The sequence below is a fragment of the Orcinus orca genome, chromosome X (assembly GCF_937001465.1).
Source record: "Orcinus orca chromosome X, mOrcOrc1.1, whole genome shotgun sequence".
Lineage (NCBI taxonomy): Eukaryota > Metazoa > Chordata > Mammalia > Artiodactyla > Delphinidae > Orcinus > Orcinus orca.
In genome coordinates this window covers 20,963,976-20,991,452 of record NC_064580.1, presented here as the reverse complement: position 1 = coordinate 20,991,452, position 27,477 = coordinate 20,963,976, and the positions used below count along the sequence as shown (strand labels likewise).

General features: G+C 37.3%; 2 protein-coding genes across 7 annotated transcripts in view; one reads left to right on the top strand and one right to left on the bottom strand.

Annotated features, from left to right (window-relative positions):
* KLHL15 (kelch like family member 15) overlaps window positions 1-27,477 on the top strand; it is a 475,484-nt gene that overhangs the window by 287,642 nt on the left and 160,365 nt on the right. The window lies entirely within an intron of this gene.
* ZFX (zinc finger protein X-linked) overlaps window positions 6,693-27,477 on the bottom strand; it is a 57,840-nt gene continuing 37,055 nt past the window's right edge. For 5 of the 6 annotated variants that reach the window (XM_049705172.1, XM_049705173.1, XM_012537875.3 and 2 more), the window contains 5 exons: window positions 14,724-14,873; window positions 14,360-14,503; window positions 13,743-13,895; window positions 13,066-13,206; window positions 6,693-12,220 (listed from right to left, as the gene is read on the bottom strand). In XM_049705172.1, coding sequence (XP_049561129.1) covers window positions 11,037-12,220; window positions 13,066-13,206; window positions 13,743-13,895; window positions 14,360-14,503; window positions 14,724-14,873 — 1,772 coding nt within the window. In that variant the 3' untranslated portion in view covers window positions 6,693-11,036. The remainder of the gene's footprint in view (window positions 12,221-13,065; window positions 13,207-13,742; window positions 13,896-14,359; window positions 14,504-14,723; window positions 14,874-27,477) is intronic. The other variant, XM_033411522.2, reaches the window with a different exon arrangement.

Sequence of the window (27,477 nt, the reverse complement as noted above, 5' to 3'; positions counted from 1 at the left end):
CAACATTATTCATATTTAGGGATATGTTAAAGCCTCAATGTAATTTTTTTTACACACACAAAGTTGGCAAGACTTAAAAGTCTGAAAATATGCTTTGGTGAGAAAGTGTAGCAATGGGACTTCTCATACACATTGTCACCAAAACTTAATATTTTCTTATTTTACTGGTGAGAGTGTAAATGGGTTCATTTTGAAACAAAGCTTGGCACTGCATGTTAAATTTGAATAATGTGAGAAAAAATATTCAGAAATAATGGCAATGTCTGTGACAATAAATGCTCTCATTCTTGCTAGCTTAACAAGATTTATAACATACTGAGAAAGGATATGGGGAACTCTTATCCAGCACTATGTGCTAAGCATTTAATTAAGATCTTTTCACATGCTTCTTTATTTAAAGTTGAGGCAAAAGGTGTACCCAGACTGCTGTTATTTTATGGCAGGAAACTTCTGACTGAAGTTCCTCCTACTAGATAAAAATAACTCAGAAGCACTGTTAGTCCATGAGGACAAGCTACACATTTACAAACATTACCACTCTCTAGCTTCTTTCTTCAAGAGACATAGGTTTCAAACATTTAAAGTTTTCAGTACAATAATAATCACATGGTGGGATGTGGAATTAAAGAGATTCTTTCTTCTAGGCGCCATTTTATGACCATAAGACAAATCCAGAAGATCTTATATGTGAAAGATACGAATACTCACAGAAGCAAAATGCCAGTCAGAGAAGTAATAATTATACACATAATATATGGAAATTTCCTTCAGCTAAAGAAAGACTTGACCCATCAGCAAGAAAAGGCTCAATAAATAACTTCCAGACATGATTAAAACACCACACACACACACACACACACACACACACACACAACTATATATATATAGATATAGATATATATATTGTAATGACATTTCTGAATTCCACAGATTTTTAAAAAACCATATAAACTTTAGGAAACAAAGGAAGAGGCAACGTACACAAAAGAGAACCAGTGAAACAACACCTACTAACTGTGAAAAGTTTATACCTCCCAACTAAGGGACTGTGACCAAAAGTTTATACCTCCCAACTAAGATAGCATTTGTCTTAGTTGGGAAGGAAAAAGTAGATATTTTGGGGTAGTCAAGGCCTCAGAAAGAATATAATACACCCACATACCAGACATGAGGGAACAAACATTTGGTATGTGTCAATCAAATGACAATTTATTCAGCACAGAGATGTCAAATGGGGAAAGATGAATAAGAAACAACAGTAGCAATGAATCCTGCAATGTACACTTACATATAAATAGATTATGATAGCGTGACTGAGGATTTGTAATATAAGCGATAAAAAAGGATTTTTGAAATAGGAAACACGTATCAGACAAAACAGAATTCAAGATCAAACGTTAAAGAGGACAAAAATTGATGCTCTGTACAGTCATGAAGAAATGTCATGTATCTATGTAACAAAAATCTACAGATGCCAAATACGTAATGCAAAACTTGAAATACAAGGAAACTGAATAAAACACCAATATGATGGGAGATTTTAATATTTTTTCAGAAATTTAAAAAGGATATAAATAAGCAGGTCACTGAAAGAAAAATCCAAAGAAGATATACTGATGGCCAAGAGGCACATGAAAAGCTGCTCAACATCACTAATTATTAGAGAAATGCAAATCAAAACTACAATGAGGTATCACCTCACACCAGTTAGAATGGGCATCATCAGAAAATCTACAAGCAACAAATGCTGGAGAGGGTGTGGAGAAAAGGGAACCCTCTCGGCACTGTTGGTGGGAATGTAGATTGATACAGCCACTATGGAGAACAGTATGTAGGTTCCTTAAAAAACTAAAAAGAGAATTACCACATGACCCAGCAATCCCACTACTGGGCATATACCCAGAGAAAACCATAACTCACAAAGACACATGCACCCCAATGTTCACTGCAGCACTATTTACAGTAGCCATGTCATGGAAGCAACCTAAATGCCCACTGACGGATGAATGGATAAAGAAGATGTGGCACATATATACAATGGAATATTACTCAGCCATAAAAAGGAATGAAACTGGGTCATTTGTAGAGACGTGGATAGACCTAGTGACTGTCATACAGAGTGAAGTCAGAAAGAGAAAAACAAATATCGTATATTAATGCATATACGTGGAATCTAGAAAAATGGTACAGTTGAACTGGTTTGCAAGGCAGCAACAGAGATACAGATGTAGAGAACAAATGCATGGACACCAAGGGGGGGAAGCAGCAGGGGTGGTGGTGGGATGAATTGGGAGATTGGGATTGACATGTATACACTAGTATGTATAAAATAGATAACTAATAAGAACCTGCTGTATAAAAAACAAATGAATAAAATAAAATTCAAAATAAATAATAAAAATCAGGTAGTCAAAAAGTAGCAAGAATATAGATTTGAAAATATAATCTATAAGCTCAATTTTATCTATAAATTTATATCAGTAATGGAAAAATATACATTATACTAATATGCCTGTATTCTATTCCCCCCCAAAAAAATCTTATTATGCCTTGTCTAAAAAGAAAACTATAAAATTACAAAAAATGTAGAGGATATACAGGCTATACTATGAACCCAAACCAATAAAACTAGAGATCAACACTAAAGAGATTAATAAAAAAACTTTTACTACTCGGAAGTTAAACACTATTGTAAAGAAGAAATAAAAAGTGATATGTAGAACTATCTAGAAAGCTATGAAAAAGAAAAATTCATATGTAATGGACATAGCTAAGATTGTACACCAGAGGAAATGCAGCTTTCAAGGAGTTCGTTTGAAAAGAAATGACAATAAATGAAGTATGAAACATAAGACATTTTAACTAGATAACAAAATAAACAAGAAAATAGGAAAAAATTAATAACAATGCAAGAGGAAATTGATTAAATACAAAACCAAAAAATATAAAGAATAAATAAAATTAAGAGCTGTTTCTTTGATATTATCTATGAAACAGCCAAACCTATGGAAGCCTGTTTAAAGAAAACTGAGAGAAAAAATATACAACATTCAGGATGAGAAAGGAGGTATCACCAGAAATGCAAGAGAATAAAATAATTATGAGAACATTTTGTGCATCTTTATGGCAATAAATAGAAAATCTAGAAAAGTGGTTCTCAACCTTGGCCACACATTGTCATCACTTGGGCAACTTGGAAAATTACTGATGCCTAAGTCCCTCCCAGAGATTCTAATTTAGTTGGTCTGGGGTGTGGCCTGGGCACTGGGTAGGTCAAAGGCTGCCTCACGTGATTCTGATGTTCGATCAAAATTGAAAACCACTGAATTCTTAGAGGGCTTGGACCATATGGTCCATGAACCAGCATCACCATCTCCAGGGAGCTTGCAAGAAATGCAGTATCTTGGACCCCACATCAAGCCCACGGAATCAGAATTAGCATTTTCACAACCTCCCCTAGGTGACGTGAATGCACATTAATGTTTGACTAGAAGAAATGGATGATTTCCAAGGGAAATATAGATACGAAAATTTATTTAAGAAGGAAAGCTGGTGGACCAATTAGTGTAGAAGAGGTCGTTAAAGTAAAAACTTACCATTTACAAAGAGGCATCAGACCCGAACGCTTTCACAACTGAGTTCTATCTAATCCTCAAAAGTCAGATAATGCCTCTGGTTTTTTTTTTAATTCTTTTTTTTTTAATGCCCCTGGTTTTTAAACCATTCCAGATTATGGAAAATTTTCCAAGTTTATCTTATGGACTTAGCTTTACATTGATAGTCAAACCTTGTACAAAACAAGAGAACACCAGAATTATGAACATAGATACAAAAATTCTAAATAAAATATTAGTCTATTTAAGCAACAATATATTTAAAGAACTGGGATTTCCCTGGTGGTCCAGTGGATAAGACTCCGTGCTCCCAGTGCAGGGGGCCCAGGTTCGATCTCTGGTCAGGGAACTAGATCCTACATGCCACAACCAAGACCTGGCACAGCCAAATAAATAAATTTATATATATATATACACATACATATATATATATACACATACATATATATATATTTAAAGAACAATAAAAATTACCTAAGTAGCATGATTTTATCCTGGAAATGCAAATATGGTTTAACTTTAGAAAACCCATCCATGTAATTCAGTATACTTCATTACATCAACAAAATCAAGTAATTATATCAATAGGTCGCTAAAAGACATTTGATAACATTAATTAGTCATTCCTAATAAAATCTCTAAGTAAAATAATAGTGGAAGGAAACTAACCTTGGTAAACACTACTTTTCCAAAACCAACATTATACTAAGCGGTTAAGTGCTGAAATATTGCCATTAAAAGCAGGAGTTAAAACTAATACAATGTAATATGTCAATTATCTTAATTTAAAAATTTTAAAAAGGGAAAAAAAAGCAGGAGTAACAGAAATGCCTGCTATAATATATACTATTCAGCATTGTTTTAGAAGTTCTAGCTAACCTAAAATAGAAAATGGAAATAATTGACATCTTTTTGCAATATGACTGCACACACAGAAATTCAAAAGACTACTAAAGCGAATTAGAATTGGGAAGATTACGTGGTAAAGTAGCTGGGTCCATGAAAAGTATATAAAGATCAATAGATTTTTCTCTTCTCTAACAGTATCTAGGTTGACTATATTATGATGGGTACAATCTCTGGCCAAGTTTTTCACCTATTAAAGACATAGAGCTTGGTCTACTTTCCCAAAGGGATGGATACGATATATTAAGTGACTTGCAAAGATGCATAATCTCATTTTTGTCAAAAAAATTTACATTCCTCCAAACGTCCTCTTGCTCTCTTTACGTATCTATCTTTGTACAGTTTTGTATGAGCATGAAGGGAAGGCATACAGTCTGTTAACTATGATTACCTCAAGGAAGTCAGTTTGAAGGAAGTGTAGGGATGAGATCATTAAGTTGTCTTTATACTTATTTTGTATTGTACAGCATGTTACAATAACGTATTTTACAACTGAAAAATCTAATAAAACTCAGTCAAGATATTTTTTAAAGGATAATAATGTTCTGGGTAATGGGATAAGAGGGGAAGGCATTTTACTTTCTTCTCTGTATCATCCTGAACTTTCCATATTCTCTCCAAAAAGAATGTGAATTAAAAAAAATTTTAAGTCAAACAACAGTTTCAGAAATACTTGATGTCTGAAAATTGCTGAACATAGAATAGAATCAATGCTGTGGTTACAAGACACATAGAAGATTTATGTGTATGGACTAAGATTGGGAGAGAACAGAGATGAACAAGCCCCTTAATAAAGCAAAGTGGCATCGCAGATCATCATTTTTCCAAATTTTGTTATGAAAATACGCAATAAAAATAACTTGCAAGATTTCCATCTTTGTATAGTTAAATAAATTTGCCCTTTAGAAGTTGCTTTTTCTGAAGAAAAACTGAAGCATACTACCCTGGGAGAAACAGGAACTACACCTTTGAAAGTCTGTCACAACCACCACCTCGAGAGGAGGAAAACAGACACGAATATGCAAGGCCAAATGTAAAGACCTCTGCTAGTGGGCCAATGCCAGAGGGTAACCCAGAATTGGACTAACCCTTTTTTTTTTTTTTTTTTTTTTTTAATGAGAACGGCATAAGGGACCTCTCCTCTGCCTCCCCCGGGAGGGCTGGGGAGGATGCTGCAACCCTTCGATCCCATTTGCTCCACTTCTCTGGTAGGAGACCAAGCAGTCTCTCTATAGCTCACAGAGGGTAAGGTGGGCCCCACACCTTTGTGACTGGCTGCATCAGTCAGGGCCTAGACTGGAAATCCATTTCCCTCCTAGGGAAATTCGGCCTCTGGGTCTCTCAATCCAGCTTTACTATATGAAGTCACACACCCAGTGGGTGGTTTCTTCTTATGTCTATTTTCAATGTGGTTAGAAACCAGAGAGGAGGACGGATGTGATTAGAACCTTCCAAACCCCATCAGATGGCTTTGGAATACCTCCCCTTATTTCAAAGTTCAGGCAAAAGGAAATGGGCTCTGCATTTAAAGCCAAACACAAGCATGAAGGAAAAGCAGAAATTGGCCTCTCTTGAAAAGTAAAATAATATAGGTCTAGTTAACTATTCCGTTTTCATCAATGTGTTTAGATATTTCTGTGGTAGTTCACATCACGAATGAATAAACGCCATCTAAAAGTCCTATGCAGGTTTTCTGTAGCCAACTATCCTAGTGGCTTTACAACACCAGCACGTCACTACAACGCCAAATCCCTTGTGTTCACCAATATCAGCAACACTAGTAACACAAGAGACCAAGAGAATAGGAAAAACCAAGTAAAGGAAAATAATTCTTGATTTTTTACTTTGACTTCAAACTTGGTTGACTAAGAATTTCCATCTCAGGGGCCATTAAAATGATTTTAAAGTCCGAGCAGGTGCAGATGCTATATCTACGTGCAACAGTGATACTTTCATTGGTGCTAGAAGTGCTGAACTACTGAAGTGGTCACATCACTTCCAGCTTATACCGTGTTGGGGATTTATTAACTGTGTGATTTAAGCCTCATGTCCATGTATGTGTGTGTGTGTGTATGCCTTGTCTATAGCCAACACTCCACTAGGGTAACTTAAAACAAAATAGGAATTTATTTACAATAGCAAAGATGTCAAAAATAACAGGAACAATATATAACAAATCCAAGAACTGTTTTATGAAAAAGGCAAACAATACATACACAAAAGATAAAACAAAATCCAAAAGGGCAAACTTAATTTTGACCTTATCTAAACAGCTGCAGAATGTGGCAAAATAGTTTTTCAGATATGAATTACTTAAGTAATGTTGGGCCAATTCAACACACACTTTTCAGTCCTTCTTTTTTACTTGGTGAATCTTCCTCCGAATTCTATTTACCTTTGGGGAATGTAACTTTGGGGAGGTCATACAAGATTTATGAAATACATACAGGCTATTTACATGTGTACTAAAAGATATATGTATTGGCTGACAGGCTCACATTTCAAAAGGACTAAAGTGATATGAAAGTGAAGGTATAAACTGAGTCCCATTTCACCATCACTGCTTCCTTCTGGGGTTTGGGTGCGTGTGTGTGTGTGTATGTGTGTCTTGTCTACTACACAAAATGAATGCACCAGTAATTTTTTAAGTTCCTCAAGTGCTCTAAAACAGCGCTTCCCAAACTTGAGCATGCATCAGAGTCACTTGGAGGAGGTGTAAAGACACAGATCACTGGGTCCCACACCCAGTTTCTGATTCAGTGAGTCTGAGGTGGGGCTGAGAATTTGCATCTTTAACAAAGTCCAGGTGATTATAATGCTGCCGCTGCTGCCAGGCTTTGAAAACCACTGCCCTGAACTATCGCCCTTTCAAGATTTCAACTGGTCAAGCTTTTCCTTCCATGAATCCTAGAATTTGTGAGAAATAAAGGAAATTGTTAATACTGAGATTCCCAGAGTACTGAGCAGTACACTATCAGACTGGTTGGCATCACAGACCAGCAAGATGTTATCTGTCAGGTGTTTTACTACAATTAAGTTTTTCAGCATGGTGTGGTTTTGCCTTCTTTATGGCTCTGGACAGTGACATTCACCATGTTTTCTTGATCGTTTACCTCAAATTTTGATTATTTAGTGTTTCAACTATTAGGGAAACACTTGTTCCAACAGTTAAATAACTGTAGGATCTCATCTTTAAAAATCAAAGATGACTCAAATCTATTTCCTTATTTTCTTCTGAGTCCTGATAACTTTTACCTAACTTCCAATTTTTATTATAACAATGATCATTCTCTAGTATGTTAGCGTCTACTAAAGCCCTCCAAACTGGGCACAAAGGGGTAACTCTAGGGCAGGGCTTCTGCTGTGGGGCTGGGCTGTGGACTGATGCTGAAATAAGTGCTCTCAAAAACCACTTTATGCATGGGAAAATTTATCTCAGGGGAATTAGAGATGCTAATAAAACAAATCCTTTATGAAGATAAAAGAAAAAATGAATTTCAAGGACATGCTCATCAAAGGACTCACCAATCACCGCTTAACTTCTCTGAAATGTTACTTGCAAATTCGCAGCACTGAAATATTATTAGTATTTAAATCCAAGTCACAAAATTCAAAGCAATCAAGCATTTCGCATTCCACTGCTGCATATAAGGAATTAAGAAATGGGGAAATGAAAATAATCCACTGCTTTTGATGTTTATTAGGTTTACAAAAACTGTACATATTTTTTTCTTAAGAAAAAGCATTAACTTAGTACTGGTATCAAATAGACTAAACATTAACAGGAAAATATTCTGATTTTTATTTTTGCACGTTATTCTCAAGTACACAATTACAATAATGTCACACATCCCTATATGATTTTCTTTTTATGTATTTTACCTTTTTTACAAAGTGTACAGAGGGAGGGACATACAATATTTAAGGATATTTCTACAGAACAATAACTTATATTATGTCCTTGTAAAAATCTGTACCTCTTTAAAACATTTAACTGAAACAACCATTTTTTTTTAGCTTTGCTAATCAAAATTGTTTTAAGAATTAAAACTAGGTTGTAACTAATGTCAGTTCATAACAATGACTACTGTTTTTTTTCTCTTTATACAGACAAATACACCTTACCATATTCACTTGACCAAACCCTTAAATACCTTTTAAAGGTTTCAATATTGTGCTTTAAAGAAAAGAACTGTGTATGATTCCAGACCATGTAAGAGAAATATAAAGTGTGTAAATTGTTGTGTTCTTTATCTTTCAGTTTATTTAAATATACATGACCAATTGATATTTTCTGTATTAATTTTTACGGATGTTTTAAAATCAATAAATTTCCAATTTCGTTTGTTTTCTTTTACATTATTTCTGGGAAAAATAAAAATTAAGGGAGATTTTAAAGGTTCTCACAAAAAAACAGACAGAGCTTTCAATAGTACTGCAGGGCAATGAAATCACACGATGGTTAAGTTACTCTAAAAAAAAAAAAAAGCACATTATGGGGGCCAAGAGGGCACAGGCATTCCCTATGCCTTGGCTTTGACTGGCATTCAGGATGGAGTTATACCAGCCTAAAGCACTTGATTCAGAACTGGACTAAATCAACCTAGCACTTCAGAGGCTTGCCACACACCAAATATTAGATTTCTCACCCTATAAATATAACTCTTGCATACAAATATCAACAGCAAAGAGAAAGATGAAAGCTAAAAACCTAATAGCACAAAGGGGATGGAACACCATGATGAACTGGCAAGGCAGCACAAGTGGGGAGAAAACTCCAAAATCTCCCATGATGTACCAGATACTCATGTGCCGATAGCCAATTTAAGGGATCCCAAAACCTGTTTTCAGTTCTCCAAGATTCATCTTAACATAACCAAATTCTAACTAACCAAGTTCACTTTATGAATTTATGACTCTGATTCAGAACTCTCTGTTAAAAAGTGTTAACTTTCAAAGAAAAACGAAACTGTGAAAGACTTGGTGACGTTCCAAATAAGGCCTCAGATTTTCCTCATGCACTTAAAACACACACCTTTATCTTCTAATCAAAGCCAGCTTGAGAGTTAAGGTTTTGAAAGGTTGCCAGCTGTAACGAAGAAGTAACAGAGCAGGCTGAACTTGCCCAGTGTAAGTCGTAATTAGCACCCATTCTGTGGTACATGGAGCAACTACTTCCTTAGTCCCCTCACTTGGGGACACAGAATCCCTTCATGGGCTTCTCAGAGAGAACTGAGGGAGTTATGTCTGGATTCTCATTAGCTTTTCTGAAAAATATAAAGGCATGGAGCTGAAGTTATATGAAAACATTCTATCTAGAAACATCTTAACTTCTATTTTTCAGTTACCAAAGATATTTAAAAGAAAATACCTTTACTCTTTAAAAATACTAGTGTCCTTATTTTCCTTCTAATTCTTCACCTGAGTAGTCTCTCCAAAGAGCATGATTTACCAAATGCTCTCTCATGCATCCCTGCATCTTTCATGTTATTGTAAATTTAATACTTTTCATTATAGATTTTCAACAACTACTACTTGGGGTTGTGTGTATAAATATGTAAAATAAGCAATACACACAGATACATGTTATATATATGTGCATATACATAAGTCAGGGTACATTTACATATATAAAGTTGCAAAAGATCCTACAAGCCACGAATTACCTCTAGGAGATTCCAAATGCAGTCCTCATTAAGTCTCATCTGTAGCACACAACCATTCCAACACAAAGCAGCAAAGACAAAATACAACAGGATCAAGCAAAATTTTTCAATAAAGTTTTCTAAAAGTTTGCTATGCTGACAAAAGATGTAAATACTCCAAAGAAAGCACCCCCAAAAGTATATTTTGTCTGAACAAAACGAAAGGTAAACACAAACCCAGCCACTGCTCTTTACTCAGCGATGCCAGGGACACAAAAGCTCAAATGGAAACTTTCATTGTCATGTGGTCTGAAAATATTAAAACAAGATGAGTAAATGACTCCCATGTTAGGATAATTAGACCTGACCATAAAATCTCCCATTTATATTAGTAGATGTCTCTGACGATTTTATTGTGAGAAATTTATGGGAAAAAAAAATAAGTCAACATGAGTACTTTCAGAGTTACCAATCTAAAATTACCTTAAGTTAAATGGTCTTAGAAGAGTACCATCAAGGTAAGCAAGGTAAATATTTAAATAAATATAAAACTTCTAAGATAGAAAAACTCAGTATAGAATCAGGGATTACTTTATTAAAAGCTTGCTGCTGCAACTTGCTTGCTGCTGCAACTTGCTTGTTGCTGCAACTTGCTTGCTGCTGCTTTTCCCCATTTATTAAACAAACTGAATAGAATTCAGAACACACTACTGAACAAATGGTAAAAAAAAAAAAAGTCAACTAGAAGCAATAATTCTATTTGTACACAGCATAAATCAATATACAGTATTGTATGTGAACGAGACTGTGGCTTTAAAATGAATTTTCTGCTTCAAGGCCAACATCTCTACAAAAGTCTGTAGAAGTATTGTTAGGGCAGGCCAATTTCTTTATGATGTCGCATTATGTGCTGGTTCTTTTCTGAAGGTCTTCGGAACCCTTTCTTGCAGTACTCACAACGGTGGGGATAGTCTTTCGTATGAATGGAGATAACGTGCCGTTTAAAGCCTGAGGCATCTGTAGTGCTATACTCACAGTACTCACACTGATATACTTTTCTACCACTGTGCGTCTTCATATGCTTTTTAAGCTCATTCTGTTGCCTAAATCCCTTTCTACATCTCTTACACCTAAACGGAAGATCTTTTGTGTGAACTGAGAGAATATGGCGACTTAGAACGAATGGATCTGCAATCTTAAAGTCACAATGTCTACACTGGTGCATTTTTTTACCCTTGTGGGCAGCCACATGTTTCTTCAGTTCTGAAGGCCTGTGAAAGCCTTTATCACACATATCACACTTATGGGGGTAGTCCTTTGTGTGAACTGAAATTATGTGTCGTTTCAAATCGCTTGAGTTCGAACTCTTGTGGTCGCAGTGCAAACACTGGTGTGTTTTGCTTTCTTGGTGGATAAGAGCATGTTGCTGCACCTCTTTGGTATCTGAGAAAGTCAGAAGACAAATGTCACACTTGAATGGCATCTCTTTACTATGCTTAGTTTTTACATGCGTTTTCAAGTTAGAAGAGTCTGCAGACCTATATTCGCAGTACTGGCATTGGTACGGCTTCTCCCCAGTATGGATTCGCATGTGCTTTTTGAGCTCTGATGGGTGACGAAAACCTTTACCGCACTCCACACATATATGAGGAAAGTTCTTGCTGTGGACCGCCAAAAGGTGGCGATTCAACAACCCTTGTTCAGCTGTCTCATATTCACAGAATTTACACTTGTGCATTTTGTTGGCTCCTTTTTCCTTATGCACCATTTTGTGAGTAAACAAAGCCCCAGCGTGAGAGAAATGCTTCCCACATTCGTCGCATTCGATGGCCTTCTCTGCCTTGCTGGTCAGCTTGTGGCTCTCCAGGTGGTTGTGTAAACTTATCTTCTTGTTGGTAGTGTAATCACAGTCAGTACAGCGGTACTTCTTCTTGGTAAGGTGTTCAGGATGGTTTTTCATGTGCCTTTTCAAAAAACCTCTCGACTTAAACTTTTTCCCACAAATCATGCAAGGATAGACAGTCAAGGGATGTCCATCAGGGCCAATAATTATTGCTAAGGAAGGAAAAGAAAGGAGCATGAGTGATCAAACCAAGTTCTGTTTTGGTTTCTTCAAGAATTTAAAGCATGTGTTCTGAACATTATTGGGCAAGTACTCCTATGTTAGGCTATTTGCTACTTAGCATCATTCCTTTCACAATTTTTCAACATAAGAGATACAGCAGCCTCATCAAAAAGAGAACCTGGTCTGGAAACTCCATTCAGTATGACTGTACCAACCTCACTCCCTCCAGTTTAAAAAAAAATAAATGAATATATATGTAACTTCTACCACCTAGTGACTGCAGCTGTATCAACTGAGAAATTGGTGGGAAATTATTGATAAAAACAAAGTTTCATAATCACAGTTTCTGCTTTGGTTATTCTAACAGTATAACTTATGTCAATTTAAATATGTCTACAGAATTTTAATATGCAAATCAGCATACAAGAATAGACAAGAATATGTCACAAGAACTGAAGTACTTGCCTTGCTGCTCTGTAAAGTATTCCTGCTTTATGCTGACATAATCAGATTCTTTAAATATATTTGGTTTTTAAAAAAAGTTAACGCTTCCAACATCTTTGAGGGATTTCTTCTCATATCCACATAAAAATCACCCGAGTTTTGAATTTTTTCATCCATGTTTCACCCGCTCCCCCTTTTTTCTTTTTTTAATCCAAGGAAATCATTCATGAATATCACTGAATTCTTAAAATTATATTTTCAAATTCAATACACAAAAGCTCTATGTGGTCTAGCAGCTAAAATGTCATCACAACACCTTTGGGGATACACACTAGAGTTTCATCTGAGAGCTCGCAAAGCACGCTGCGCTGTGGAACTCATGTGCCCTCACCTGTTTGGTACTGCCTGGAATCAGGTCTTCTCCTTTTCTTTGGTTTTTGTTTAGCCAGTCTGCCAAGCCCAGCAGACTCATCTATGTGCAAGAGGGCACTTGCAGTGCCATTCCGGTTTTCAATTCCATCAGAATTATTACCTAACAATGCGCATTAAAAAACAAAATTATACAGTATTATAAATTATAAAGAATTAGGGACTCTTTATTAACTATAACAACGAAAGTTAGCCATGATACTCATGAATGACAGAAATTCCCCATTCTAGGTAATGGGTTTTATGACATTTATTATGGCAAGACCATAGGAAATGCCTAGCTTCCAAATCTAAAAAACACATGTCAGCATTTTGCCCCATGGCCATGGACTCCCTTGTTGTCTCCCAAAATTGTAAAGTCATGGGCCACATATAATCAAGATGAAAAGTTTCAGCTTGAAAGCCTGTGTACTTCTTGCAGTACTTCCTTCTACGTAATATACACATGAAGGAAATTCCTGTTAAAAATAAAGACAAAAAGTAGACTTTATAATCTTCCTCTACTCTTATGCAAATCAAATAACCCTTACAGGGTACTGGTATTTCAGATTTCTGAAACCTAAGACCACAGAAACCGTTTTCAATCATGAATTCATGTTCAAGAACCAATTCAATCCCAAAAGCTGCAACGCGACTTACCGTAAGCTGCTGCCCATGCTATTGGCATGAAAGTTTTGATTTCATTGTCATCGATTTGCTGTTCATGTGCAGCAGCGGCTGCCGCTGCGGCAGCAGCATCCTCCTCTCCTACAATCACTTCCATATAAACTTCGTCTGCAATTTCTGCAACATCTGAGTAGAAAATTATAGAAACTTGTGTGACCAGGTTTACAGAGATCACAGGAAAAGATATTTTCACTTGAATTCAGTTAATAGACAAGTAGAAAGAAGGTTCACATGTTATATACCTAGAACATAGCTTTCACGTAGTAAGCACTCAATAAATATTTACTGAATGAATCTTACATTTCTTGGCTTTTCCCATAATGTGCTTTTTTAATAATCTTATTTTCCATATTCTTTTCCATTATGGTTTATTATAGGATACTGAATATAGTTCCTTAATTTGTTTTTAAAGCAACATTCTAAGCACACATAATAAGTCATTGATGTTTCCCTTGAAATACAGCAGAATAATCATCTCTACAATAATCCTACTTGTTTCCTTCAGATACTGGCCATATTTTTTTAAAAAAGAAAAAAAATAGAGCTACAGGAACATAAAATTCTCTCCCACAAAAAGGCCACCTACTTACTTAAATCTTCATCTTCTTGCTGAGAGTCGTTGACAGTCATATAAACCATCTTTTCCCTTGGCACACGAATACTGCTATTTTGATCAAGTAGTTCAACTCCATGATCATTCTCAGGCTCACTCTCCACAATGTCTACAGTGCCACCTATCAGACAAGATGAAGGCTCCAAGAATTTATGTGAAGACTTCATTTCCACCTGTTTCACTTACTACATTTTACATACTTTTCTACTGCTACATTGGAACCCTTGCTTAAAATGTTATCTTCAGAAAAGATTACAAATATTCTCAGTCTAAACCACCAAAAAATAATTAGGTTGAAGTGTTTGATCAGGAGGTATACTATGCTGAAGGTTTCCTCTTACCTAAGTCATCCTCTCCAGGGTCAGCTTTAAAAATGTACACCTTGATGACTTCAGGGCAAGTGCCATCCACTTTACAAGGATCAATTTCCGACTCTGCATCCATGGTCATCCCAGAGGAACCATCGTGTTCTATTTTGCCAGCATCATCCACTAAAAAGGCAGGAAATACATGACAAATAATAATAGCAGATATTTAAATAAAAGTTACCATTTTCAAAAGCCCTTTTTACAAATATAATCTCTAACTTGATTCACATAAAATTGGATGATTTTACCTAAACAAGTACACACGCAGCACATGGTGAGAAATGTGGCTGACTGCTAAGCTAAAGCCAGGTCACAGAGGGCTTTGTACAACCAGGCAGAGGGGCTCATGCTTGACCCTGGTAGGCAGGAGGTTTTTCAGTCTGGTCAGGTGTCACAACCTCTCAGGGAACTTAAAAACACAGGCCCTCGCCAAGCAGTTCTACAGAATCAGAATTAGCAGGGGTGGGGCCTGATAGACAGATTTAAAGGAACCCTGCCCCAGGGATTCTGATCAGCAGTTTGAGAACTTCTGCTGTAGGTGGTGGGAGACTCTTAGGCAGAGCAGTGACAAGGTCAGATCACCATTTCTGCTACACCATGCTGGCCTTGAGAAAGGTGGATTCAAAGGGATCAAAACATAAAGCAGAGATATCAGTTTTGAGTCTACTGCAATAATGCAGGTAACAGGTGACAAGGCCTCAAAAATTAGGACAGAGGTAGTATGGATGGGGAAGAGGGCTACACTTGAGTCGTATCTTAGGACTGAAATCGCAGAACCTGGTGCCCAACTGAAAACTGAACATGACAAAAGGAGCCAAGGACAACCATGGGGTTTCTGATATGGGTGACTGAATGACTGGAGGAAGAAATGGAAGGAAATTAGAGAAAGTATCTCTCTTCTGCATGTTTAATTAATTAAGGTCCAAGGGTAACATCCCTAAAAGCTCTAAGAGCCAGTACCTGTCCCTATCCCTCTGTGATCACAGAACTTTTTGCTTGTTTCTCGCAGAGTATACGATTCACCGTGTTGTCACTAGGGGTGTGTTGCCTCCATCTTTCCCACTGATAGAGCAGAATCTGTATTTTAATTATTCAGTCTTTTAAGACAGAGTCTGGTGATAGCAGACACTCAGAATACTGATGAATCAATGATTCAAGGAATGACTGAGATGTGAAGTCAGCTGCTCGATACTCAAATCTGAAAGCTGAAGGCTGACCCACAGATTTGGGAGCCATCGGTTCCATGTTAACTAAGCCTTGGGATCACAATGAGAAACTGCAGTGTGAGGAAAGAGTGGGCTAAGGATATCCTAGGGAATGTCATGGTTTAAGGGAGGGACAAGAAGAAGAGTTCACAAAGGAACCTGAGAAGGGAAAGCTGGACAGGTTGGTGGAAGGTCATAAAGGAAGCTAGGGAGTTAGAAGTTCCAAGAATCCTAGTAAGGCCCATGGCAATAATGCAGCATGCACCCAAGTCAAAGGGGAATGTCTGCACTGACAACAGTAACCTGGAAGTCACTGGTGTTCCTGCTGAAGAGGAGTGTAGTGAAGGCTATATAGGGTCAGATTAGAGGGGTTGAGGATTCAATGGAAGGTGTGAATTTCTTCAAAAAGTCCAATTTAAAAATGGAGAACAAAGGGTAGAAACTAGAATGCATTGCAGGATCAAGGACTTTTCTGTTTAATTGATTAAAAATACTCAAGCATGCTCAGTCTGTGAGAGAAAATACAATAAAAAGTGAGAGGCTGAAGCCAGAGAACCCGGTGAAATTTTGGGATCAAGATCTCAGAAGAACAGGGAGAAGATGAAACAAGGCATAAAGATGAAGGAATTTTCCTTAAATAGGAGGAGAAATACGCTATCCTTCTGAGACCTGAGAAGTTAAACATGGATGAGAATGAAGCTTATGTTGTGTTTAGAGAAGGGAAAGGAAGACTGTAATGCACAAAGTTGGAAGAATTCATGGCTGGTGGCTTCAACTGTGGATATGAAACAGGAGGTAAGGGCCTTGGTCACCAGTAAGAGAATGGCAGATGGGTTAAGAGCTTGAGAAGCTAGAGAAAATGAGCTGATCCAGGACAAGCTTACCGATATGAAGGTTCAAAGAGACCAGCTGGTTAAATTCTCTGTGGTTTTTAAGAACTAAGAGAGGTTCCCTGAACTGAATATAACTACCTAAATTCAAGTATCTTGACTATGCTTTATAAAAATGACTTGTACAGGGAAAGAATCGACATTATGTCCTTATTTCTGGCCTGATGTGTACTTACCCTTTTTCAAAGCTAAATATTTCTATGACATACCCAGCTGACAGGGCCACTGTTATTTTCTTAAAGGTGGCTTTGGAACTTCAAACTGAGATGCCATTAGAAGGCTGAAGATCTCACCAAACTAGCAGGAGAGTCCTGAATAAATCTGTACGTCTTCAGAGAACTCATCTCTGAATAGTTTGGTATTGTTGATGAAGCTTGGCCTCTTTTGGCAAGGTTTGTCAAAACTGATTCTAACATGTACTGGAAAATCAAATGTCCTTGTGTTTACAAAGAACAAAGTCAGGCTAGCTGTTTTTGCATATGTTGAGTTTGTTGGTACTCATAAGATAAAACCTCTGATGACCAAAATCCAACCATTGTGGAGCTTGCAAAATGTCACGCATTTACCTGTAACTTAGAGTAAGACATTTGTTTGCTTTCATACATGTGTGGGAAACACATCTGAAATATACAGACTTACCAAAGCCTAGCAAAGCTATTCTATTATTAGACAAAAGTAGAATTCACCTTCAGATTTTCACCTTGAGAATGTGTCCCACTAACTCAACCTATGAAATTATTCTGAATATGAAATATTACAGAAGTGATTTGTTTTTTAAAAAAAAAAACATTTTGGTGGTCCTGTTAAGTACTAAAAATTTCACTGTGATTTTAAAGTTACCATTAAAAATGAATTTCTAAAAACAGACAAAGAAGGCTTTGATAAAACTGAGTCATCATACTTATGATTTCTGCATAAGTGCCTTTTTCTAATGCTGTAATGAAGAACTAAAGCTTCAGAATAAGGCCTCTCCAAAATAGAAGAGCATAATTTCTGGAAATTAAGGCCACCTCTAATAATAACTACCATTTGCATAGCATTTTGCAATTTCCTTAGCATTTCTATGTACTTTTCAATTTCCTTAGCATGTCTATGTACTTTTCAATTTCCTTAGCATTTCTATGTACTTTTATTTCATTTGATTCTTACCTTTTCCAGATAAAGAAAGGAAAGCTCTGAGATGATACGTGATTTGCCCAGTCAGTAAATAAGTGAGGGGTGGGAGAGAGAGTGAAGAGGTACCTGTCTTTAGAACTCAGACCTCTATTTTCATCTTTTGATTTTTGAAGAAATATATGTTCACTGTATAAAATTTAGTATTAAAAATATCACCAATAGTCTCACTAACCAGATATTGCATCATTAGGTAGTAAATTTTCTTCTCAGTTTTTTCTATTTAAAAAACGAAAATTGGCATCACAGTTTCCTCAAGCCTTATGTAATAATCATCTTTACATCTCATCTGGTATTTTAAACTTGAAAGCTGAAGAAAATTTGGTTTATCAACGATCTCATTAGCAATAGCAAAACTATAGCAAAATACAGGCGTACCATAATCTTAAGTTACATTTTCTCAGAACTTTGTAGAGATTGTTCCACTGTCTTCTAGCACTGAGTATTTCTGTGTGGATGTCCCTATAATACTTTATCCCCAAAGTTCACTAAACATCACTGTGATTATGACTTAGTGGTTTTATCATTCTGTTAACTTCTTGAAAGAAATATTCAATCTTTATTTCAGGAAAGTTCCTTGAAGAGTCCAATCTTTATTTCAGAAAAATTTCTTCCATTATAAATATTTTTCTAATTCATCAGTTATTCCCTTCTGGAATTTCACTTATGTGCATTTGTCTCCTTTATCTGTCTCCCATATCTATCCATCTTCTCCATAATCATTTATATCTTTTTTTAACCATTTCATTTTTGTGATTTTCTAAAGCCAGGTGTCCCTCTGCCCCCGGTTATATATACTGAGGCATATTTATGCTTATAGTTGTTTCTGTGGTAGCTTTTATCTTGATCATATTTTTACTTTTCAATTTATTTCTGAATTCTGTCAGTTTGTTTTCTGCCTCTATTGTCTTGTAATACATTTTTTGAACCTTTGTATCTCTTCTCTGAGTTTTTTTTGTTTTGTTTTGTTTTTTGCGGTACACGGGCCTCTCACTGTTGTGGCCTCTCCCGTTGCGGAGCACGGGCTCCAGACGCGCAGGCTCAGTGGCCATGGCTCCCGGGCCCAGCCGCTCAGCGGCATGTGGGATCTTCCCGGACCAGGGCATGAACCCGCATTCCCTGCATCGGCAGGCAGACTCTCAACCACTGCGCCACCAAGGAAGCCCTCTTCTCTGAGTTTTAAGAGATCATGTTTGCAATTTCACTGAGCCTTCAGGTCAGTGCTAACCAAGAGAACTTTCTGCGATGATGGAAATGTTCCATATATCTGCACTAGCCACATGTGACTACTGAGCACTTGAAGTGTGGTTGGCGCAATTTAGAAACTATATATTTAATTCATCTTGCAATATATTGATATTAAATAAAATAATATTTCAGAGAGCTGAAGAACATGAATCTTCAAAGGGCTCACTATGCATGATAACACAACACATGAAAAAAGACCCACAGGACTTCCCTGGTGGTCCAGTGAGTAAGACTCCGTGCTCCCAATGCAGGGGGCCTGGGTTTGATCCCTGGTCTGGGAACTAGATCCCACATGCCGCAACGAAGATCCCATGTGCTGCAACTAAGACCCGGCGCAGCCAAATAAATAAATATTTAAAAAAGAGAAGAAAAAAGACCCACACCTAACTAAACAAAACCCTATGATATTTCAGACCAACAGGGATAAAGAGATGATCTTTAAAACTTCCAGAAGAAAAAGAAACATCTACAAAGCAATGAGAATCAAAATGGCATCAGGCTTCTAAACCAATTGCTGGATGACAGTGAAACATGCCATCACAAATTCTCAGGGAAAATTCACTTCAACCTAGACTTCCGTACCTAACCAAGTTATCAATCAACTTAAAGGGTAGAAAAGAAAAAATACTTTTAGTATACAAATCTAGACTCCTTAGGAAGTTATTTCAATATGTGGCCCAGTAAAATAAGGGAGTAAATCAAGGAAGAACATGGCACAGGGATCCAGAAAACACTGGACTAGTCTCAGGAAATGATAAAAGGAAAATTTTAGAAAACTGTCTGCATTATAGTAAGCCTAAAACGCAACTAATCCAGAATGGATCAGAAAGACAGAAAGCTTCAAGAGGGGAGTCACTGGAAAAAGGAGAAGTCAAAGAAAAAAAACTGGACAGAAAAGTAAGTCAAACTTGATAGTGTATTTCTTAGAAGGCACAAACAATTAAGAAAGAAAACCCGTGCTATAAGGGCATAATCAGTCTCAATGACAAAGTCTAATTAAGCTTGAAGTCTTTATATGACCAGTACCCACAAGGAGGACATGGATCAGTCAGTAAATCCCAGCATTTCAGAACCGGAAGCTACCTGATAGATCTTGAAACAGATTATTTTCTTAATTTGAAAGAAAAATAAAGATGATTTTACTTCCTAAATAAGTTACTTCAAGGGACAGCCTGAATATACGTATCTTTTCTAAAGGTTTAACAAGAGTACCAGGTTATAAATGTTAGGATTGATGTTTAGGTGGGAAACCAAGCCTTTTCATAAAACCGTACCTCAGTATTGCTGCTAAAGAGAGAATTTGGTTCTCTGAACCAAGAGCCTATTCTAACTTACTCTGATGAGTCCAACAGTCATCTTACTACCTAATCACTTCAATTTTTTTTTTAACCTCTAAACCAAAATCCAATCAAAAGAAAAACTATGGAATAAAAACTTGGTATTCGGGCTTCCCTGGTGGTGCAGTGGTTGAGAGTCCACCTGCCAATGCAGGGCACACTGGTTCATGCCCCGGTCCGGGAAGATCCCACATGCCGCGGAGCGGCTGGGCCCGTGAGCCATGGCCGCTGAGGCTGTGCGTCCAGAGCCTGTGCTCCACAACGGGAGAGGCCACACCAGTGAGAGGCCCATGTACCACAAAACAAACAAACAAAAAAACTTGGTATTCGACATCCTTAGGGTTCCGGTGTGGGCGGGTGGTATTGGAGAGTGAAGACACCATGGATGGGTAGTTCCTCCTAAAAGGATACCTAAGCTCACGATCATCTGTTATGTCCCAGACACTGTGGTGGGTAGTTTCGCTATATTTTATCATGAAATCAATGACAACAACCCCAGGACTTAAGTGTTTTATCTCCATTTTACAGATGTGAAACCGGAGCACCTAAAAGACTAACATGCAAGAAGCATTCTGCCAAGGCAGCAAGTGCTCTAGTAGATAAACACATTTAAAAGATCACTTTTAGGGCTTCCCTGGTGGCGCAGTGGTTGGGAGTCCGCCTGCCGATGCAGGGGACGCGGGCTCATGCCCCGGTCCGGGAAGATCCCACATGCTGCGCTCGGAGCGGCTGGGCCCGTGAGCCATGGCCACTGAGCCTGCGCGTCGGAGCCTGCGCGTCCGGAGCCTGTGCTCCGCAACGGATAAGGCCACAACAGTGGGAGGCCTGCGTACAGCAAAAAAGATCACTTTTAGACCTCCCACTCTTACCTTCCTCCTCAAGAACCCTCCTTCTGAGGTTAAAATTTCATCTTAATTTTATTATATAGCCTATAAAAGATTTGAAAGAATTGGTTATAATCTAATCTCCTTTAATTCTTGAAACTTTCCTAGAGGGGTTCAAAGGCTTAATGAAATTAGTCTTATTCTGTAGACAGGGATTAATGCAACAGAGACATTCAAGTGCCTAAGTTACAGTGATCTCCAGCGTGGTGTCAGAGAGATAATTAATGAAAAATATTTGCCAAATTGCACTGAATTGGTCTAAGACCCCTAGTTAATTAAGAACTAGTTAAGCAAGAACTGACTTCTTAACCAATTCAGGGGGAAAAGGAATGACTATTACAATCCCACCCTCTGCCTGCCTTTACCCCAAAATCCCCTGATGGGACAACAGGAAGGTCTTGAATGAAGCCAGTCCAGAGTTAGTCTTGCTAGCCCAGTGGATGCCACCAACAGAGATACTCTGTGTGGATAACACCAATGGCCGGTAGTTACTGACAGGCATGCTTTGTGCTGGATGCCTGGTGCGCATGACCTCTAATTCTCACAACCACTCTGTAGGTCAGGTAGTATTACTGCCTTTGCACAAATAAGGAAACTAAGGCCAAAGTGAAGTCAGTAACTTGCTGAGAAGCAGGAATGGCATCCAAGTTGAAGGCTGGCTGACTCTAAGCTACAGGTGCTATTTCCATACACCATGTTGCTTCTCTAGGATCCCTATGAAAGGACAGCCATGTTCTCTCTCTCCCTCTTTCCTCTCTCCTCCTCTCTCTCCACTGACCAACTCCATTATCCCACCAAGTAATCAGAGATCTGTTCCAAGGGCAAAAGCTATCAGACAATTTTTATCTAGGCCTCAAGCAGATAAACAGTAAATATGAATCACAAGGCCAATGTGAAGCTCCAACTGCTTCTAAGACTTGCAAGATGTAGACTTTTTAACACAATCTTGTTGTGGGGAGAGGGAAGGACTACAACATCTTTACCTTATTTGAGCACTTTATTCTTAGTATAAATCTGACATCCTGATTGGACGTTAAGTTGAGAGCTTAATTCACTAATTTTAGTGTTGATTTCTAAATAAATTTCAGAATGCGTACAGTAAAGACAATAATTTTAGATGGATTAACACAAACCTTTTTGAATTTTACCAGAACAAGCTAGCCATCTTCTCTAAAATAGTCTTAGTTCAATAAATAAGACTTCTCTCACATTTCAGAAATATTCCCATGTGGATATGTATTTTTTAAATTCTAAAATTTTATTGTGGTTTATCAAATGGTTTAAGGATGAAAACTGATAGAGTGCATATATTAAAAAAATGGTAAGACACATACACATGTAACAATCAGCCCACAGAACAAAGGAATAAACAAATATTTAACCATGTCTCCTATACTAATAGCCCCTAGAATCAATAAACAAGTCATTAGATTGTACTAATCCTCAGAGTTTATGCATTAAACATATAGAGATTTGGATTTATTTATCATTCATTCCCCGAACAACTTTTTATTGGATGTCTACACTATGACAAAAGTTGTGCTTAATTAGGAGCTAACATCAGATCAACTGGTCAAAACACCTAAACTAGAAGGCCAGGGCCACCACACACTGCATCCGCGGGGTGCTGCTGACACTGTAGCTGTACAGTAGACAGCGGCAGGCAGCAACCATGTATACAGACCCTCAGCTTGTCTAATGTGCTCTGCTTCTAGTGATGGTTTTACCATCTGCCCAGCTGCACAAGCCAGTAGCCTGAGAGGGAGCTTCAAACCCTCCCTCTTCCTCAACCCTAAATTTAATCCAAATCCTACTTTCTAAGTATGTCATGAAGCAGTTTCCGTCAAACTCTACTGATAGAACCTTATTTCAAACCATCATCATCTGTTCCTCAGCTGGACTACTACAACCTCCTCCCATAGCGTGCCTTTTTGGTTTCTGATTTTACTCTTACCTTGTCTGCTCTCGACAGCGCCGTTAAGGTTACTTTTCTGAACTGTAAATCTAATCATGTTACTATTAATCTGCTTACAACCCTCTAACAACTCCCCACATCAAAAAGGCAGAGCAGGCTTCTTAGTATATTCAAGAGCCTTTATGACTGTGCCTTTCCCTATTTTGCCACTCACTTCTCATCATTTTCTCCATTCACCTCATCAGAGACATTATTTGCACCCCAAAGAAGAAGTCTCTGAACACTCACAGATCTTTCCCAGCTCCCTCCAAATAAACATGCTCTCCTCTCTGCCATTCCTCCCTCCTCGGCTGCCCACTGAACATTTCATTCCCCCTTCAAATTAAGTTCACCCCACATTATTTTTTAAAGATGTGATAATGGTATTACTGTTTATTTTTTTTTAAATCGTTATCTTTCAGAACTATATACTGAAATACTTATGAATGAAATGACGTGCAGAATTTGCTTCAAAACAATGTAAGAGGGAAGGAAATGCACAGGAGTAGAGATGAAATAAATTCAGTTATGTCTTCAACCAAGCTTCCACAGAACTTTGGCTTGTAACACTTTCATAGCATTTAGCTCACCCAAGTGTACCCCAAATTTCCCAACATCTTTTCCCTTAGTGCTTCCAAAATGCTTTGTACATCCAGTTATACATGTTTTCACACTAAACTGTAATTATCTGCTTCTGTCTGTCTTCTCTCCAGGACTGTGAACTTTTAAAGTCAGAGACTTTCACTGTTTATCTCTAACGGCTAGCACAGTTCCTAGCTTATCGTGGCTTATCAATAAATGTTTGTGAATAAAGATAAAAGAAAAAGTAAACATGGGCAAGAGTATAAAAATAATAGTTTATACACAATTCCTTTTTCTCATGTAAACATAAATTTGAAAAAAATAACATTTCTGAGGTAGAAAAACACTGGAAAAGGGTTTGGAGGCTGCCTGAGTAGATTCTGCTATGATGGGTTAAATAAGAAAATGTTTACGCCCCCTCTAAATTATTTCCTAACGTCCTTGAAATTGGGTATGCAGTAATACTGCAAATTTTAGTAAATCACTGGAACTCTATTTGCCTCTTCTGTCCACCAATAAGCACTATTTATCCCAAACTCTACTGCTCTGTAGTATTAACTTTGTACACACACACACATGAAGAAGGGCAATATGAGAGTGGGGACTAGACATTTTGGAATAAAACACACTTGATTTCAAATGTTCACCCTAATGCTAGCTGGATGTGTAACTTTGGACAAGTTACTTAAATAGAGCCTCAGTTCCCCAATCTGTAAAACAGTGGTAACACCAACGTTATAAGGTTGCTATAATTAACAAATTATATAGTAAGTCCTGGCACAAAGATATTATTTATTGAAGGTTTACTATTACCTATTTTTATTGTTACCAACTTGTTACAAATCTCCAGCTAAATAATTCTTGGGATAAAAAAGCTTAAGTTTTAAAATTCTTTTAAAACTGTCCATATTGACTTGATAACAATCAAACCATAAACACAATCCTAAACATTTTTCCCCAAAAAGAGAACTTTATTAAAAACAAACCTCACCAAACAAACTTAATTATATCTTCTGATGGAAATGCCCACTGACTCAAGGGCCATTAGAAGATGGGTCTGATGAGTCTGAGAGCATTTTGCACACATTAGTACCTGAACTCTTTCTTGAAATATTAATTCAAATGGACTTAAATTTTATATATATATATATATATATATATATATATACACATATATATATACATATATATATATACATATGCTACTACACCAAAATAGTTCAATAAGCATTAGTTAAGAACTAACCAATCTAATGATATATCAACATTCAGCTTTTATAAAAGCAGTTGCATACTGCAGAACATGGTGTTTTGAATACAATCTTATCTAAGTGAAAAGGTCTTTGACCTTAGAATATAAAAACAACTAAATGGAGAGAACACAGCTATGTTATTACCCCACACTCACTGTCATCAAAAAGTTTTATTAAAGTTATGGTCTGCACCAAGTAAAATTTCCAAGTTTACAATAAACATGTTAAAAATGTTGATAAACTTTCACTTAACCCAACTAGTTTAAAGGTTCCAAGATTAAATTATTTGCTATAATTTTTGTTAATGTTTGTCTTCTTTAAAACTGCTTAAAATAACTGAAAGCACATATTTTATTAAAATGTGTATTAGAAATGAAGCACCAAAAAGGTTTACATTAGAGCAGAGACTCTCTGCCAAGTGATCGGGCTTTGGCAGGAGAAGCCCCATACTCCAGAGGCATATTAGTTGTTTTCTTTGGTGTTACTATCAACAGTAAGCACACATACCCAAGTATGCTGGTTTTCCATAAGTACACACTATGTTGCCATAACTTGTTAATTTTGCTAAACCTTTAAAAACTCACTTATGGATTTTTGCCTGGCCTTTAAAATTCAGACTTTAATATTCAGGGTAGTAAATTTTACAAATTCACTACCCATTTCTGATAACATGAAAACAGTATAAGGATAGACATATAGATCAATGGAATAGAATTAAGAGTACAGCAATTCGGGCTTCCCTGGTGGCGCAGTGGTTGAGAGTCCGCCTGCCGATGCAGGGGACACGGGTTCATGCCCCGGTCCGGGAAGATCCCACATGCCGCGGAACGGCTAGGCCCGTGAGCCATGGCCGCTGATCAGCGTTTTTTAGCAATAAAATATTTTTAATTAAGATACGTACATTTTTTTAAGACCTAAAGCACATGTAACAAACTACACTATAGTGTTAACATAACTGGGAAACCAAAAAAATTCATGTGACTCACTTTAGTGAGATATTTGCTTTACTATAGTGGTTTGGAATCAAACCCGCAATATCTCCAAGGTATGCCTGTTTAGATAAACTGGATTTCATCAAAACTTAAAACTTGTACATCAAAGGACGCTATCAAAAAAGTGAAGACAACCAACAGAACAGGAGAAAATATTTGCAAATCACATATAAGGGATTTGCATCTAGAATATATCAAAAATTCTTTCAACTCAGTAAAAAAAGACAAATAACCCAATTTAAAAATGGGCAAAATGGGCGTCCCTGGTGGCACAGTGGTTAAGAATCCACCTGCCAATGCAGGGGACACGGGTTCGAGCCCTGGTCGGGGAAGATCCCACATGCCGCGGAGCAACTAAGCCCGTGCACCACAACTACTGAGCCTGCGTGCCTGGAGCCTGTGCTCTGCAACAAGAGAAGCCACCGCAAGGAGAAGCCCGCACACCGCAACGAAGAGTAGCCCTCACTCATCGCAACTAGAGAAAGCCCGCGCACAGCAACGAAGACCCAACAAAGCCAAATAAATAAATAAATTTATTTTTTTTTTAAAAAAGGCAAAAGATCTGAACAGACATTTCTCCAAAGAATACATACAAACGGCCAATAAGCACGTGAAAAGACGCTCAACATCATTAACCATCAGGGAAATGTATATCAAAACCACAAGAGGATACCACACTTCATATCCACTAGGATGGCTATCACCAAAAAGCATTAACAAGTACTGGAGAGGATGTGGAGAAAATGGAATCTTCATTCACTGCTAGTGGGAATGTAAAATGGTGCAGCTGCTTTAGAAAACAGTCTGGCAGTTCCTCAAAAGGTTAAACATAGAATTACCATATGACCCAGCAATTCCACTCCCACATATATACTCAAAAGAGATGAAAACATATATCCAACAAAAACTTGTACACAAATGTTGATTGAAGTTCTAACAGCCAAGAAGTGGAAACAACCCAAAAGTTTATTAACTGATGAACAGACTAAAATGTATACCCATACAATGGAAATATTATTCAGTAATAAAAAGGAATGAAGTACTGATACATGCTACAACATAGACGAATGTTGAAAACATTATGCTAGATGAAAGAAGCCAGACACAAAGGACCACATATTATAGGATATCACTGATATGAAATGTCCAGAGTGGGCAAATACAGAAAGTAGATTAGGGCTTGCTCAGAGTTGGAGAGGATGGAGAGGG